Source organism: Salmo salar, chromosome 16 (genome assembly GCF_965601325.2).
Source record: "Salmo salar chromosome 16, fSalSal1, whole genome shotgun sequence".
In the NCBI taxonomy this organism is placed as follows: domain Eukaryota; kingdom Metazoa; phylum Chordata; class Actinopteri; order Salmoniformes; family Salmonidae; genus Salmo; species Salmo salar.
In genome coordinates, this window is record NC_138306.1 from 76,148,379 (window position 1) to 76,161,431 (window position 13,053).

The following is a 13,053-nucleotide window of genomic DNA, read 5'->3' on the forward strand; positions in this document are numbered from 1 at the left end:
GAAGAGTCCCCTAAACAAGCTGGTCCTGGGGCTCTGTTCACAAACACAAACACAAACACACCCCACAGAGCCCCAGGACAGCAACACAATTAGACCCAACCAAATCATGAGAAAACAAAAAGATAATTACTTGACACTTTGGAAAGAATTAACAAAAAAACTGAGCAAACTAGAATGCTATTTGTCCCTAAACAGAGAGTGACTGACCAAACGTAAGGAAAGCTTTGACTATGTACAGACTCAGTGAGCATAGCCTTGCTATTGAGAAAGGCCGCTGTAGGCAGACCTGGCTCTCAAGGGAAGACGGGCTATGTGCACACTGCCCACAAAATGAGGTGGAAACTGAGCTGCACTTCCTAACCTCCTGCCCAATGAATGACCATATTAGAGAGACATATTTTCCTCAGATTACACAGACCCACAAAGAACTACCACAAAGAAGTACTTGAACTATTTGCACATCATTACAACACTGTATATAGACATAATATGACATTTGTAATGTCTTTATTCTTTTGGAACTTTTGTGAGTGTAATGTTTACTGTACATTTTTATTGTTTATTTCGCTTTTGTATATTATCTACCTCACTTGCTTTGGCAATGTTAACATATGTTTCCCATGCCAATAAAGCCCCTTGAATTGAATTGAGAGAGAGAGAGAGGGGGGGTGCTTTCTTTCTCTGTTGTGCTCTCTAGCTTGCTTTCATTTATTCCCTCGCTTTCCTTCTCTTTCTCTCTGCCTCTCCCTCTCTCTTGCTTACTTACTCACTCTTGCTTTCTCTCTCTCTCTCTAGCGCGCTCGTCAGACCAAAAGCGTGAGTGACAGTAAGGGGGTAGAAAGAGGGAGCTGGAAGAGGAGATATTAAAGAGAAAGAGGGGTATTGTGGGGGTATAGACGGGGTGTCCTGGGTGTTTAATTACTATGAGTTTATCTCTGAATCAGAGTGTTGTATTTAACACTGTGTCCTATAGAGAAACATTCATCATGCTGCCAGTTCAGCCCTATGGACGGTCCTGATTAGTACCACTGGATAAAATCATATCACCGTCTGTTTTATCTCACAAGATGCATGCTCTCTCCTCTTTCTCTCACTTTCTCCTCTCCTTTTTCTCTCTGTCCTCTCTCTCTTTGTTCATCTCTCTACCTTTATTTCTATAAATCTCTCTTTCTATCTCACTGGCTTCCTCCTTTACCTCTGTGCTCTCCTCACTGCCAACACATATGCTGCTGAGCAGAGAGGGAGAGAGAGATCGAGAGAGAGGGACGGAAGGAGGGGGAGAGCGAGGGATAGAGAGAGGGACGAAAGGAGGGGGAGAGAGGGATAGAGCCAATGAGACGAGGGGGAGGGGAGGGGAAGCTCTATAGCTAAAGCGAAAAGATAGCTGTGTGTGTGTGTGTGTGTGTGTGTGTGTGTGTGTGTGTGTGTGTGTGTGTGTGTGTGTGTGTGTGTGCGCACAACTGTCATGGCAGCAATTGAATTAATGATATTTTGCGGTTCCCTCACCTACCAGCTAAAGGGGGGTGGATCCCATCTCATTCTCCATCAGATGTCCCGCCCCCCTCTGCTCATGAGCCATTCAAACACACTCCCGCCACCGCTGTCCATCACCCGTATGCTGCTCTGTGATAGGTTATGGGGGAGCAGCAGGAGATGCAGGGCTGAGTTGATTGGCTGGTGTAGAGAAGCGGGTAGGCAGAGGAGAGTTGTTCTCGGGGGGGGGGCTTGGCGGTTGGCTCCCGTTCTATCAGAGCTGTAAACAGAACGCTGGTGCTTAACAAACGGGATCTGCAGAGAGGGAAAACCAGAATACCGGAATAACAGAGTAAAGGAATGGGAGAAGGAGATGACATTCTATTGAGGAGGTCTTGGGAATAACAGATGTATCCTGTCGTGTGACATCAATGGGATAAACCTGAGGAAGAGGCAACGTTTTGGTAGTGTGTTTTCTACCGTGTGTGTTTGTGTGTATGTGGGCGCACAGCAGGGTGATGGATGGATGATGGATTTTCTCCTGGCTGTGTTGATGTACAGCAGGGTGACGGATGGATGATGGATTTTCTCCTGGCTGTGTTGATGTACAGCAGGGTGATGGATGGATGATGGATTTTCTCCTGGCTGTGTTGATGTACTTGGACCACCTCAGCAGCATTGACTCTTTCACATTTCTGTGTGTGTGGTTGTCTTTCTTGTTAAGAGCATCTGCTAATTGACTGAGATGTAAATGTGTGCTGCCAGCAACACTCTCCTGGTATTTTTGTACACAACTCTCCCCCCCCCCACACACACACACACACCACACACACACACACACACACACACACACACACACACACACACACACACACACACACACACACACACACAGGGATTGAGCAGGCTGTTCTAATGCCACAGCCTGTGGGTAGCCTGTGATCTTGGAGCAGTCAAGGGTCCTGTCATTAGGAGGATATACACACATCCATGTAACCGTGGTAACATACACACACATCCATGTAACCGTGGTAACATACACACACATCCATGTAACCGTGGTAACATATACACACATCCATGTAACCGTGGTCTCGCTCTCCTGCAGTGTGACAGCGTCTGGAGTGGGCTTCATCCTGGTCATTGACCGCCGCCAGGACAGATGGACCGCCGTCAAGGGGACCCTGCAACGCATTGCAGTGAGTAACCCAGTGTGTGTGTGTGTGTGTGCACTGTATGCTGAGGGTGTGTGTGTAGTCTGTTGTGTAATCTATTAGGACATACACTTTAACAGGTGTTAGAGATGTGCTGAGCGACAGGAAACCTTTGTATATCAGAGTAATGGCAGGGTGCAGACTTCTCCGTGAAGTGTCTTGCTGTCTGGTGAAACTAACTAATAGCCTAGTTCTGCAGGAGGGGACTGTAGAATCACCTCCTTTCAGATTATACAACATCACACTCACTTCAACCTGCAGGAGGGGACTGTAGAATCACCTCCTTTCAGATTATACAACATCACACTCACTTCAACCTGCAGGAGGGGACTGTAGAATCACCTCCTTTCAGATTATACAACATCACACTCACTTCAACCTGCAGGAGGGGACTGTAGCATCACCTCCTTTCAGATTATACAACATCACACTCACTTCAACCTGCAGGAGGGTCCTGTAGCATCACCTCCTTTCAGATTATACAACATCACACTCACTTCAACCTGCAGGAGGGTCCTGTAGCATCACCTCCTTTCAGATTATACAACATCACACTCACTTCAACCTGCAGGAGGGTCCTGTAGCATCACCTCCTTTCAGATTATACAACATCACACTCACTTCAACCTGCAGGAGGGTCCTGTAGCATCACCTCCTTTCAGATTATACAACATCACACTCACTTCAACCTGCAGGAGGGTCCTGTAGAATCACCTCCTTTCAGATTATACAACATCACACTCACTTCAACCTGCAGGAGAGAGAGCGATGGGATTGGCTCACTCGCTCACTTTTTCCTACTCCGTATTTTAGAACACACTATAAGGAGTATAATTGCACCAAGACGTTGTCTGTATCATGTACGGTTCACAGATCATAGGGTCTTACAGGAGGCACTGTATAGGTCTAACAATGGCCTTATATGGCCACTTTCATCTTGATTTTCTCACATTGTGATACAAATGTAAAAAGCTTGTTGAACATCCTTCCTCCCAATGAAGTTTCTATGTTAGAATTGCCAGAACAATCGGAGAAAATATTTAGTAATAATCACCCTTTACACTTCTGTCTTCCTCTCTCTTCCTCTCTCATTCTCTACTCTGTCACATGCTCCTCTAATTCTCTTTTGTTCTCTTTCTCTCTGTTTCTCACTCTCTCTGTTTCTCACTCTCTCTGTTTCTCACTCTCTCTGTTTCTCTCTCTCTGTTTCTCTCTCTCTGTTTCTCTCTCTCTCTCTCTCTCTCTCTCTCTCTCTCTCTCTCTCTCTCTCTCTCTCTCTCTGTTTCTCACTCTCTGTTTCTCTGTCTCTCTGTCTCTCTCTGTGTCTCTCTCTCTCTCTCTCTATTTCAATTTAAGGGCTTTATTGGCATGGGAAACGTTTACATTGCCAAAGCAAATTAAATAGATGAACTAAGAAAAGTCAAATAAACAATAAAAAATGTACAGTAAACATTACACTCACAAAAGTTCCAAAAGAATAAAGACATTTCAAATGTCATTATGTCTATATACATTGTTGTAATGATGTGAAAATAGTTAGTCTCTGTCTCTCTCCCGCTCTCTCTCCCCCTCTCCCTGTCCGTCTGTCTGCCCCCCCCCCCCCCCCCCCCCCCCCCCCCCCCCCCCCCCCCCCCCCCCCCCCCCCCCCCTCTCTCTCTCTCCCCTCTCTCTCTCTCTCCCCCCTCTCTCTCTCCCCCCCCCCTCCCCTCTCTCTCTCCCCTCTCTCTCTCCCTCCCTCTATCCTCTCTCACTCTCACTGCGTGTGGTACAGGCTGTGACAGCTCAACAGCTGTGGCTGTAGCTGGAGGGGATAGGGTGATTGAGTAGGGAGGGGATAGGGTGATTGAGTAGGGAGGGGTTAGAGTGATTGAGTAGGGAGGGGTTAGAGTGATTGAGTAGGGAGGGGATAGAGTGATTGAGTAGGGAGGGGATAGAGTGATTGAGTAGGGAGGGGATAGAGTGATTGAGTAGGGAGGGGATAGAGTGATTGAGTAGGGAGGGGTTAGAGTGATTGAGTAGGGAGGGGTTAGAGTGATTGAGTAGGGACGGGTTAGAGTGATTGAGTAGGGAGGGGTTAGAGTGATTGAGTAGGGAGGGGATAGAGTGATTGAGTAGGGAGGGGATAGAGTGATTGAGTAGGGAGGGGATAGAGTGATTGAGTAGGGAGGGGATAGAGTGATTGAGTAGGGAGGGGATAGGGTGATTGAGTAGGGAGGGGATAGAGTGATTGAGTAGGGAGGGGATAGGGTGATTGAGTAGGGAGGGGATAGAGTGATTGAGTAGGGAGGGGATAGGGTGATTGACTAGGGAGGGGATAGGGTGATTTGACTAGGGAGGGGATAGGGTGATTTGACTAGGGAGGGGATAGGGTGGTTGAGTAGGGAGGGGATAGGGTGAGTTGAGTAGGGAGGGGATAGGGTGATTTGACTAGGGAGGGGATAGGGTGGTTTGAGTAGGGTGGGGATAGGGTGGTTGAGTAGGGAGGGGATAGGGTGATTTGACTAGGGAGGGGATAGGGTGGTTGAGTAGGGAGGGGATAGGGTGGTTGAGTAGGGAGGGGATAGGGTGGTTGACTAGGGAGGGGATAGGGTGGTTGAGTAGGGAGGGGATAGGGTGGTTGAGTAGGGAGGGGATAGGGTGGTTGAGTAGGGAGGGGATAGGGTGGTTGAGTAGGGAGGGGATAGGGTGGTTGAGTAGGGAGGGGATAGGGTGGTTGAGTAGGGAGGGGATAGGGTGGTTGACTAGGGAGGGGATAGGGTGGTTGAGTAGGGAGGGGATAGGGTGGTTGAGTAGGGAGGGGATAGGGTGGTTGAGTAGGGAGGGGATAGGGTGATTTGACTAGGGAGGGGATAGGGTGGTTGAGTAGGGAGGGGATAGGGTGATTTGACTAGGGAGGGGATAGGGTGAGTTGAGTAGGGAGGGGATAGGGTGATTTGACTAGGGAGGGGATAGGGTGGTTGAGTAGGGAGGGGATAGGGTGGTTGAGTAGGGAGGGGATAGGGTGGTTGAGTAGGGAGGGGATAGGGTGGTTGACTAGGGAGGGGATAGGGTGGTTGAGTAGGGAGGGGATAGGGTGATTTGACTAGGGAGGGGATAGGGTGGTTGAGTAGGGAGGGGATAGGGTGATTTGACTAGGGAGGGGATAGGGTGATTTGACTAGGGAGGGGATAGGGTGGTTGAGTAGGGAGGGGATAGGGTGGTTGAGTAGGGAGGGGATAGGGTGGTTGACTAGGGAGGGGATAGGGTGGTTGAGTAGGGAGGGGATAGGGTGAGTTGAGTAGGGAGGGGATAGGGTGAGTTGACTAGGGAGGGGATAGGGTGATTTGAGTAGGGAGGGGATAGGGTGGTTGAGTAGGGAGGGGATAGGGTGGTTGAGTAGGGAGGGGATAGGGTGGTTGAGTAGGGAGGGGATAGGGTGATTTGACTAGGGAGGGGATAGGGTGGTTGACTAGGGAGGGGATAGGGTGGTTGACTAGGGAGGGGATAGGGTGGTTGAGTAGGGAGGGGATAGGGTGATTTGACTAGGGAGGGGATAGGGTGGTTGAGTAGGGAGGGGATAGGGTGGTTAGGCTAGGGAGGGGATAGGGTGGTTGAGTAGGGAGGGGATAGGGTGATTTGAGTAGGGAGGGGATAGGGTGATTTGACTAGGGAGGGGATAGGGTGGTTGAGTAGGGAGGGGATAGGGTGGTTGAGTAGGGAGGGGATAGGGTGGTTGACTAGGGAGGGGATAGGGTGGTTGAGTAGGGAGGGGATAGGGTGATTTGACTAGGGAGGGGATAGGGTGGTTGAGTAGGGAGGGGATAGGGTGGTTGAGTAGGGAGGGGATAGGGTGATGAACATGAAACACCCACAATGAGTTCCAGGAGTCACCATCCTAATAACTTGATACAGGCTTCACATCTGTGTTATTCATAATGTTGGTAATAAATGGAGAGTTATGAAACAGACAAAGAAAACAGAAATATAACTTTTATGTGAATATAACATTAACAAATGTTAACCTTTTAGCTCACCCATCTCCCATCAGCAAACCATAATGTCTCCATCATTCTCCTTATATGGGCCTGTCAACCCCCCAATAATAATGGGCTGTTCCAGCCATAACGGCCCGTTCCAGCCCATTGGATCTGTCCATGTGACAGTAGAGGGGAGGAGGCTGGTGTTGAGCTGTTAACATTGCTGAGGTAGGACAGTCGTCCTCTGTAAGCCTCTGTTAAGTGTGTGTGTGTGTTCATTGATTTCCCTACAGTGATAGTAGTGTGTAAACAGGCTGGGGAAACCTGCTGATTAGTAGAGTACTGTATCAGTGTGGTGGCCCCAAGGGCAAACGCACACACACACGCACACGCACCCGCACACACACCCTCAAGTATGCAGTGTCTGTGATTGTGATTGTGATTACCAGTATGATTTGTGACTGTGTCTCTGTGGGCCTGCACTGAGAGGAGCACAGGGTTGGTGTCATTACTCACCCCTAGGCACTGTACTGCATGGTACTGAAGCAGGGGGGTAGAGGGGCTGGGCTATGGAGAGGAGGAGGTAGGGGGGGCTGGGCTATGGAGAGGAGGAGGAGGAGGGAGGGAGGTAGGGGGGAGGTAGAGGGGCTTGGCTATGTTGAGGAGGAGGTAGGGGGGAGGTAGAGGGGCTTGGCTATGGAGAGGAGGAGGTAGGGGGGAGGTAGAGGGGCTTGGCTATGAAGAGGAGGAGGGAGGTAGGGGGGAGGGAGAGGGGCTGGGCTATGGAGAGGGGGGGAGGGCGTGTGAGAGAGATGGAACCCGCTAGGGAGATGAGCATTATGGGGTAGAGAGAGTGGTGTCAGGCTACTCAGCTGGGTGTGATGGGGAAGAGATAGTAGTGGTGGCAGGCTACTCAGCTGGGTGTGATGGGGAAGAGATAGTAGTGGTGGCAGGCTACTCAGCTGGGTGTGATGGGGAAGAGATAGTAGTGGTGGCAGGCTACTCAGCTGGGTGTGATGGGGAAGAGATAGTAGTGGTGGCAGGCTACTCAGCTGGGTGTGATGGGGAAGAGATAGTAGTGGTGGCAGGCTACTCAGCTGGGTGTGATGGGGAAGAGATAGTAGTGGTGGCAGACTACTCAGCTGGGTGTGATGGGGAAGAGATAGTAGTGGTGGCAGGCTACTCAGCTGGGTGTGATGGGGAAGAGATAGTAGTGGTGGCAGGCTACTCAGCTGGGTGTGATGGGGAAGAGATAGTAGTGGTGGCAGGCTACTCAGCTGGGTGTGATGGGGAAGAGATAGTAGTGGTGGCAGGCTACTCAGCTGGGTGTGATGGGGAAGAGATAGTAGTGGTGGCAGGCTACTCAGCTGGGTGTGATGGGGAAGAGATAGTAGTGGTGGCAGGCTACTCAGCTGGGTGTGATGGGGAAGAGATAGTAGTGGTGGCAGACTACTCAGCTGGGTGTGATGGGGAAGAGATAGTAGTGGTGGCAGGCTACTCAGCTGGGTGTGATGGGGAAGAGATAGTAGTGGTGGCAGGCTACTCAGCTGGGTGTGATGGGGAAGAGATAGTAGTGGTGGCAGGCTACTCAGCTGGGTGTGATGGGGAAGAGATAGTAGTGGTGGCAGGCTACTCAGCTGGGTGTGATGGGGAAGAGATAGTAGTGGTGGCAGGCTACTCAGCTGGGTGTAATGGGGTAGAGATAGCGGTGGCAGGCTACTCAGCTGGGTGTGATGGGGCAGAGATAGCGGTGGCAGGCTACTCAGCTGGGTGTGATGGGGTAGAGATAGCGGTGGCAGGCTACTCAGCTGGGTGTGATGGGGAAGAGATAGCGGTGGCAGGCTACTCAGCTGGGTGTGATGGGGCAGATATAGCGGTGGCAGGCTACTCAGCTGGGTGTGATGGGGAAGAGATAGCGGTGGCAGGCTACTCAGCTGGGTGTAATGGGGAAGAGATAGAGGTGGTAGGCTACTCAGCTGGGTGTGATGGGGAAGAGATAGCGGTGGTAGGCTACTCAGCTGGGTGTGTGGTGGAGGTTACTTACTGTTGATAGGATATATTGGTCTGCGTGTGCTTGTGTATGTATCTGTGTGTAGGGGCTCCCCAGTGACGTGTGTGTGTGTGTGTGTGTGTGTGTGTGTGTGTGTGTGTGTGTGTGTGTGTGTGATGGCATATCTTGTGAATGTGTTTGTTATGCTGGAGGCCATACATCTTCCTCTGTAGCTGACATATGTCAAGGTTATCCTGATTAATGTTCTGTCTATATGGTTCTCCCTATAGAATGACATTGGAGATCGAAAAACATGTTCAGAATAAATGACCAAATCAGCTGTTCCACCATAACAGCTAGCTGATGTGTGGTTTGAGTGTTCTGATTCAACATGGCCACCACCTATCACCTAGGTGGGTGCTGCTACATGTTAGCGGTGGATGGGGTGAGTTCCCTCCGACTGAAACCCCAGTGAAAATCCTTATTCTAATATGTGTTCCATCATTACTTCCTACAGTATATCATATACTGTGTAGCTGGGTTTAACATGAGCTTTCATTGGATAAACCAGAGTCAGACTACATGGAATGGTATTGTTATGGAAATCACAGTTTGAAGGTCAAGAAGCAGCCCCTCCTTCCATGTTCTCATTAAATGGTTTTTAACGTCCGCCCGCCCGCTGTTAAAGGGATTTTATGATTTTAGTGTCAGCAAACTCCAAGCTCTCCAAGAATATTGATGGGTTACTGTGATAGAAAAGGGCCGTATTATGTGCAAATTGGATTCAAATCTACTGAGAGGAGGAGCCTAATAACAGTCGAGCTCCAATCACAGCAAGCTTGCTCCAGTCCCATACAGTCATCAGTCCCATACAATCATCAGTCCCATACAGCCATCAGTCCCATACAGCCATCAGTCCCATACAGCCATCAGTCCCATACAGATCAAGTCATTTGTTTGAGTGTCATGTGCAGGATAGAGTGTGACCGTGCGCTGGATTATTGATTAGGAGATTAATAATGAGAGAGAGTGAGGTAATGAAGATCAACACGTTTTATCTCTCAGGGTCTCTTCATTGGTTTTGCGGTGGTAGTTCAGTAATACACTCAGATTTGAGGGACCTCGCCTGACCCCTGAAGACACGTGTTAACTCCCCGAGCAAATGCCTAGGTCTTTAGCTCAGTGGGCTAAAGCAGTCTTGAGATCCAGGTTCGAAACCTGGTCTTTGACAAAAAAAATTCAGTGAGAAAGAGCAGTCTTTTATTTACTAGATGCAATGAATTAATACAAAATAGACTGGCTGTGTGACAGACGTGGAAACCGGCGCTGTGTGGAATCTCATCTCTTTCTCCCAAGGAGTGCAGTTTCCATGGCAACGTGGTCTTGCAGGGTTGGTAAGCAGCTGTGTGTGGATGTAGTGGGCTAGTCTCTGGGAAGCAGCCGTTTGGCAATATGAGATGACATCATACTGCTGAAATAGAGCCTTATGCTGCTAACTGGAATTGTGATTTGCAGAAAAGGTTTTAATGTGGTTACAAAGCCCCTACGTATTTATTTGAACAGTTAAGCTAAAACTTTTAATTTGTCTCTACTCCAGCATTTTGTATTTGAGATCAAATGTTTAATATGAGGCGACAGTACAGAATGTCACCTTTTATTTGAGGGTATTTTCATACATACAGTGCCTTCAGAAAGTATTTATACCCCTTGACTTATTCAACATTTTGTTGTTACAGCCTAAATTCAAAACGGATTAAATGTTTTTTTCTCACCCACCTACACGCAATACCCCATAATGACAGTGATAATGGGTTTTTAGAAAATGTAGCAAATTTCTTAAATGAAATACCGGTACAGAAATATCTCATTTACAGAAGTATTCACACCCCTGAGTGAATACTTTGTAGAATAACTTTTTGATGGCGATTACATCTTGTATCTGGATTTGGGGTGAGAAAAATTCAGTCTGTAACACAACAAAATGTGGAATAAGTCAAGGGGTATGAATACTTTCTGAAGGCACTATATCTGTTTAACCGTTTAGAAATGAAAGTCCCCCAATTTGAAGGTGTCATAAGTATTTGGATTTAGTTAAAAAGGTTGTATTTGGTCCCATATTGCTAGCACGTAATGACTACATCAAGCTTGAGGCTCAGTAAACTTGGATGCATTTACAGTTTGTTTTGTCTGTGTTTCAGATTATGTTGTGCCCAAACGAAATTAATGGTAAATAACGTATTGTCATTTATTTGGTCACTTTTACTATAAATAAGAATAAAGTATGTTTCTGAACACTCCTACGTTAATGAGATCATGCCACCAAAACATGCTTACCACTCACCATTACCAATAACAGGGGAGGGTAGCATTTTTGGGGGGGTGTAATTTTATGCCTATAAACACCACCAAAATAAACTGCAAATGCACTTTTAGCTTCACTGTCCAAGTAAATACATAGGGGAGTGTATATAACTGTATGTACTGTGTGTGTGTGTGTGGCTCTGGTTCATCCAATCAGACAATAGGCTATATTCAGGCTGTCAGTTGCTGTGTGGATTCTGGGTTTTCTGGCGAAATCTCTTGTCAGTATTTTCAACCCAAAGAATTCAATAAAAGTACCTATTCTAAAATGAGAGAGAGAGATGCACCTGTTTTATAACATGCACTAAATATTTTTGGCTACACCTCCAGTGATGTTGGTTGAAGTGCTAGCCCTCCCCCCTCCACTCCTCCAGGGATCAGTGTTATGCCCACTCAGCCTGCTATATATGTCAGCTGTAGCCTGCAGCAGTGGAGTGTGGTGATGCTACATCTCTGTGGGTAGTGTTGTTTGTGTGCCCTAGGCTGAGGAAGGTACCCCCCCGTAGAGCAGAGTAATTCACTACTCCTGTTATAACAAGCCACTAACAATCTGGCTTACAGTGCCTTCCTAAAGTAGTCACACTTCTCGACTTTTTCCACATTTTGTTGTGTTACAGCCTGAATTTAAAATGGATTACATTTTTATTTTGTTTCACTGGCCTGCACACAATACCCCATAATGTCAAAATGGAATTATGTTTTTAGAAATATTTACAAATGAATTAAAAATGAAAAGCTGAAATGTCTTGAGTCAGTAAGTATTCAACCCCTTTGCTATGGCAAGGCTAAATAAGTTGAGGAGTAAAAATGTGCTTAATAAGTTGCATAGACTCACTCTGTGTGTAATAATAGTATTTAACATGATTTTTAAATGACTACCTCATCTCTGTACCCCCACACATAACATTTTCTGTAAAGTCCCTCAGTCGAGCAGTGAATTTCCAACACAGATTCAAACACAAAGACCATGGAGGTTTTCCAATGCCTCGCAAAGAAGGGCACTTATTGGTAGATGGCTAAAAATGGACAAAGCAGACATTGAATATCCCTTTGAGCATGGTGAAGTTATTAATTACACTTTGGATGGTGTATCAATACACCCAGTCAATAACACAGTTGCCGGAGAGGAAGGAAACCGCTCAGGGATTTCACCATGAGGCCAATGGTGACTTTAAAACAGTTACAGAGTTTAATGGCTGTGATAGGAGAAAACTGTGGATGGATCAATAACATTGTAGTTACTCCACAATACTAACCTAATTGACAGAGTGAAAAGAAGGAAGCCTGTACAGAATAAACATATTCCAAAACATGCATCCTGTTTGCATTAAGGTACTAAAGTAAAACTGCAAAAAATGTGGCAAAGAAATTAACTTTATGTCCTGAATACAAAAGTGTTATGTTTGGGGAAAATCCAACACAACACTGACTACCACTGTTAATATTTTCAATCATGGTGGTGGCTGCATCATGTTATTGGTATGCTTGTCATCAGCAAGGACTAGGGAGTTTTGTAGAATAAAAAGAAACTGAATAGAGCTACGCACAGGCAAAATCCTAGAGGAAAACCTGATTCGGTCTGCGTTCCATCAGACACTGAGAGACAAATTCACCTTTCAGCAGGACAGTAACCTGAAACACAAGGCCAAATATACACTGGAGTTGCTTACCAAGACGAATCACTACCCTGATTTACCACTCTTTCCAGTAAGGCATGTGTGTATGTATGTCCATTTAATTTGTATCAATGAATTCCATTCAAGTCCATAAGACTTCTGAAAGGTTGTCCCCCAACAACAACAACAACACCACAAAGTAATGAATGTGTGTGTTCCACAGGGCTCATTCCCAGTGAATTTACAGCTGGTTCTGGTCTTGCGGCCCTCCACCTTATTCCAGCGGACGCTCTCCGACATCTTCTACAAGTTCAACAGGGATGAGTTCAAGATGAAGGTGCCGGTATGTTTTTTTTATATGCATGTGCACGTGCTCGTCTGATGTGAGGACGTTAGTGGACGTTCGTGGACGTTTGTATGCGTCTCATATGTAGGTTAATGTG

The 13,053-nt window shown here is 47.1% G+C and overlaps 1 protein-coding gene across 11 annotated transcripts in view; it reads left to right on the forward strand.

Annotated features, from left to right (window-relative positions):
- Positions 1–13,053, forward strand: part of LOC106575542 (guanine nucleotide exchange factor DBS) — a 75,672-nt gene that overhangs the window by 46,657 nt on the left and 15,962 nt on the right. For 9 of the 11 annotated variants that reach the window (XM_082962945.1, XM_082962942.1, XM_045697809.2 and 6 more), the window contains exons 4-5: positions 2,582–2,672; positions 12,834–12,953. In XM_082962945.1, the coding sequence (XP_082819071.1) occupies positions 2,582–2,672; positions 12,834–12,953 (211 nt within the window). Of the gene's footprint in view, positions 1–1,730; positions 1,938–2,581; positions 2,673–12,833; positions 12,954–13,053 lie in introns of those variants that run through there. The other 2 variants (XM_082962947.1, XM_082962943.1) reach the window with 2 other exon arrangements.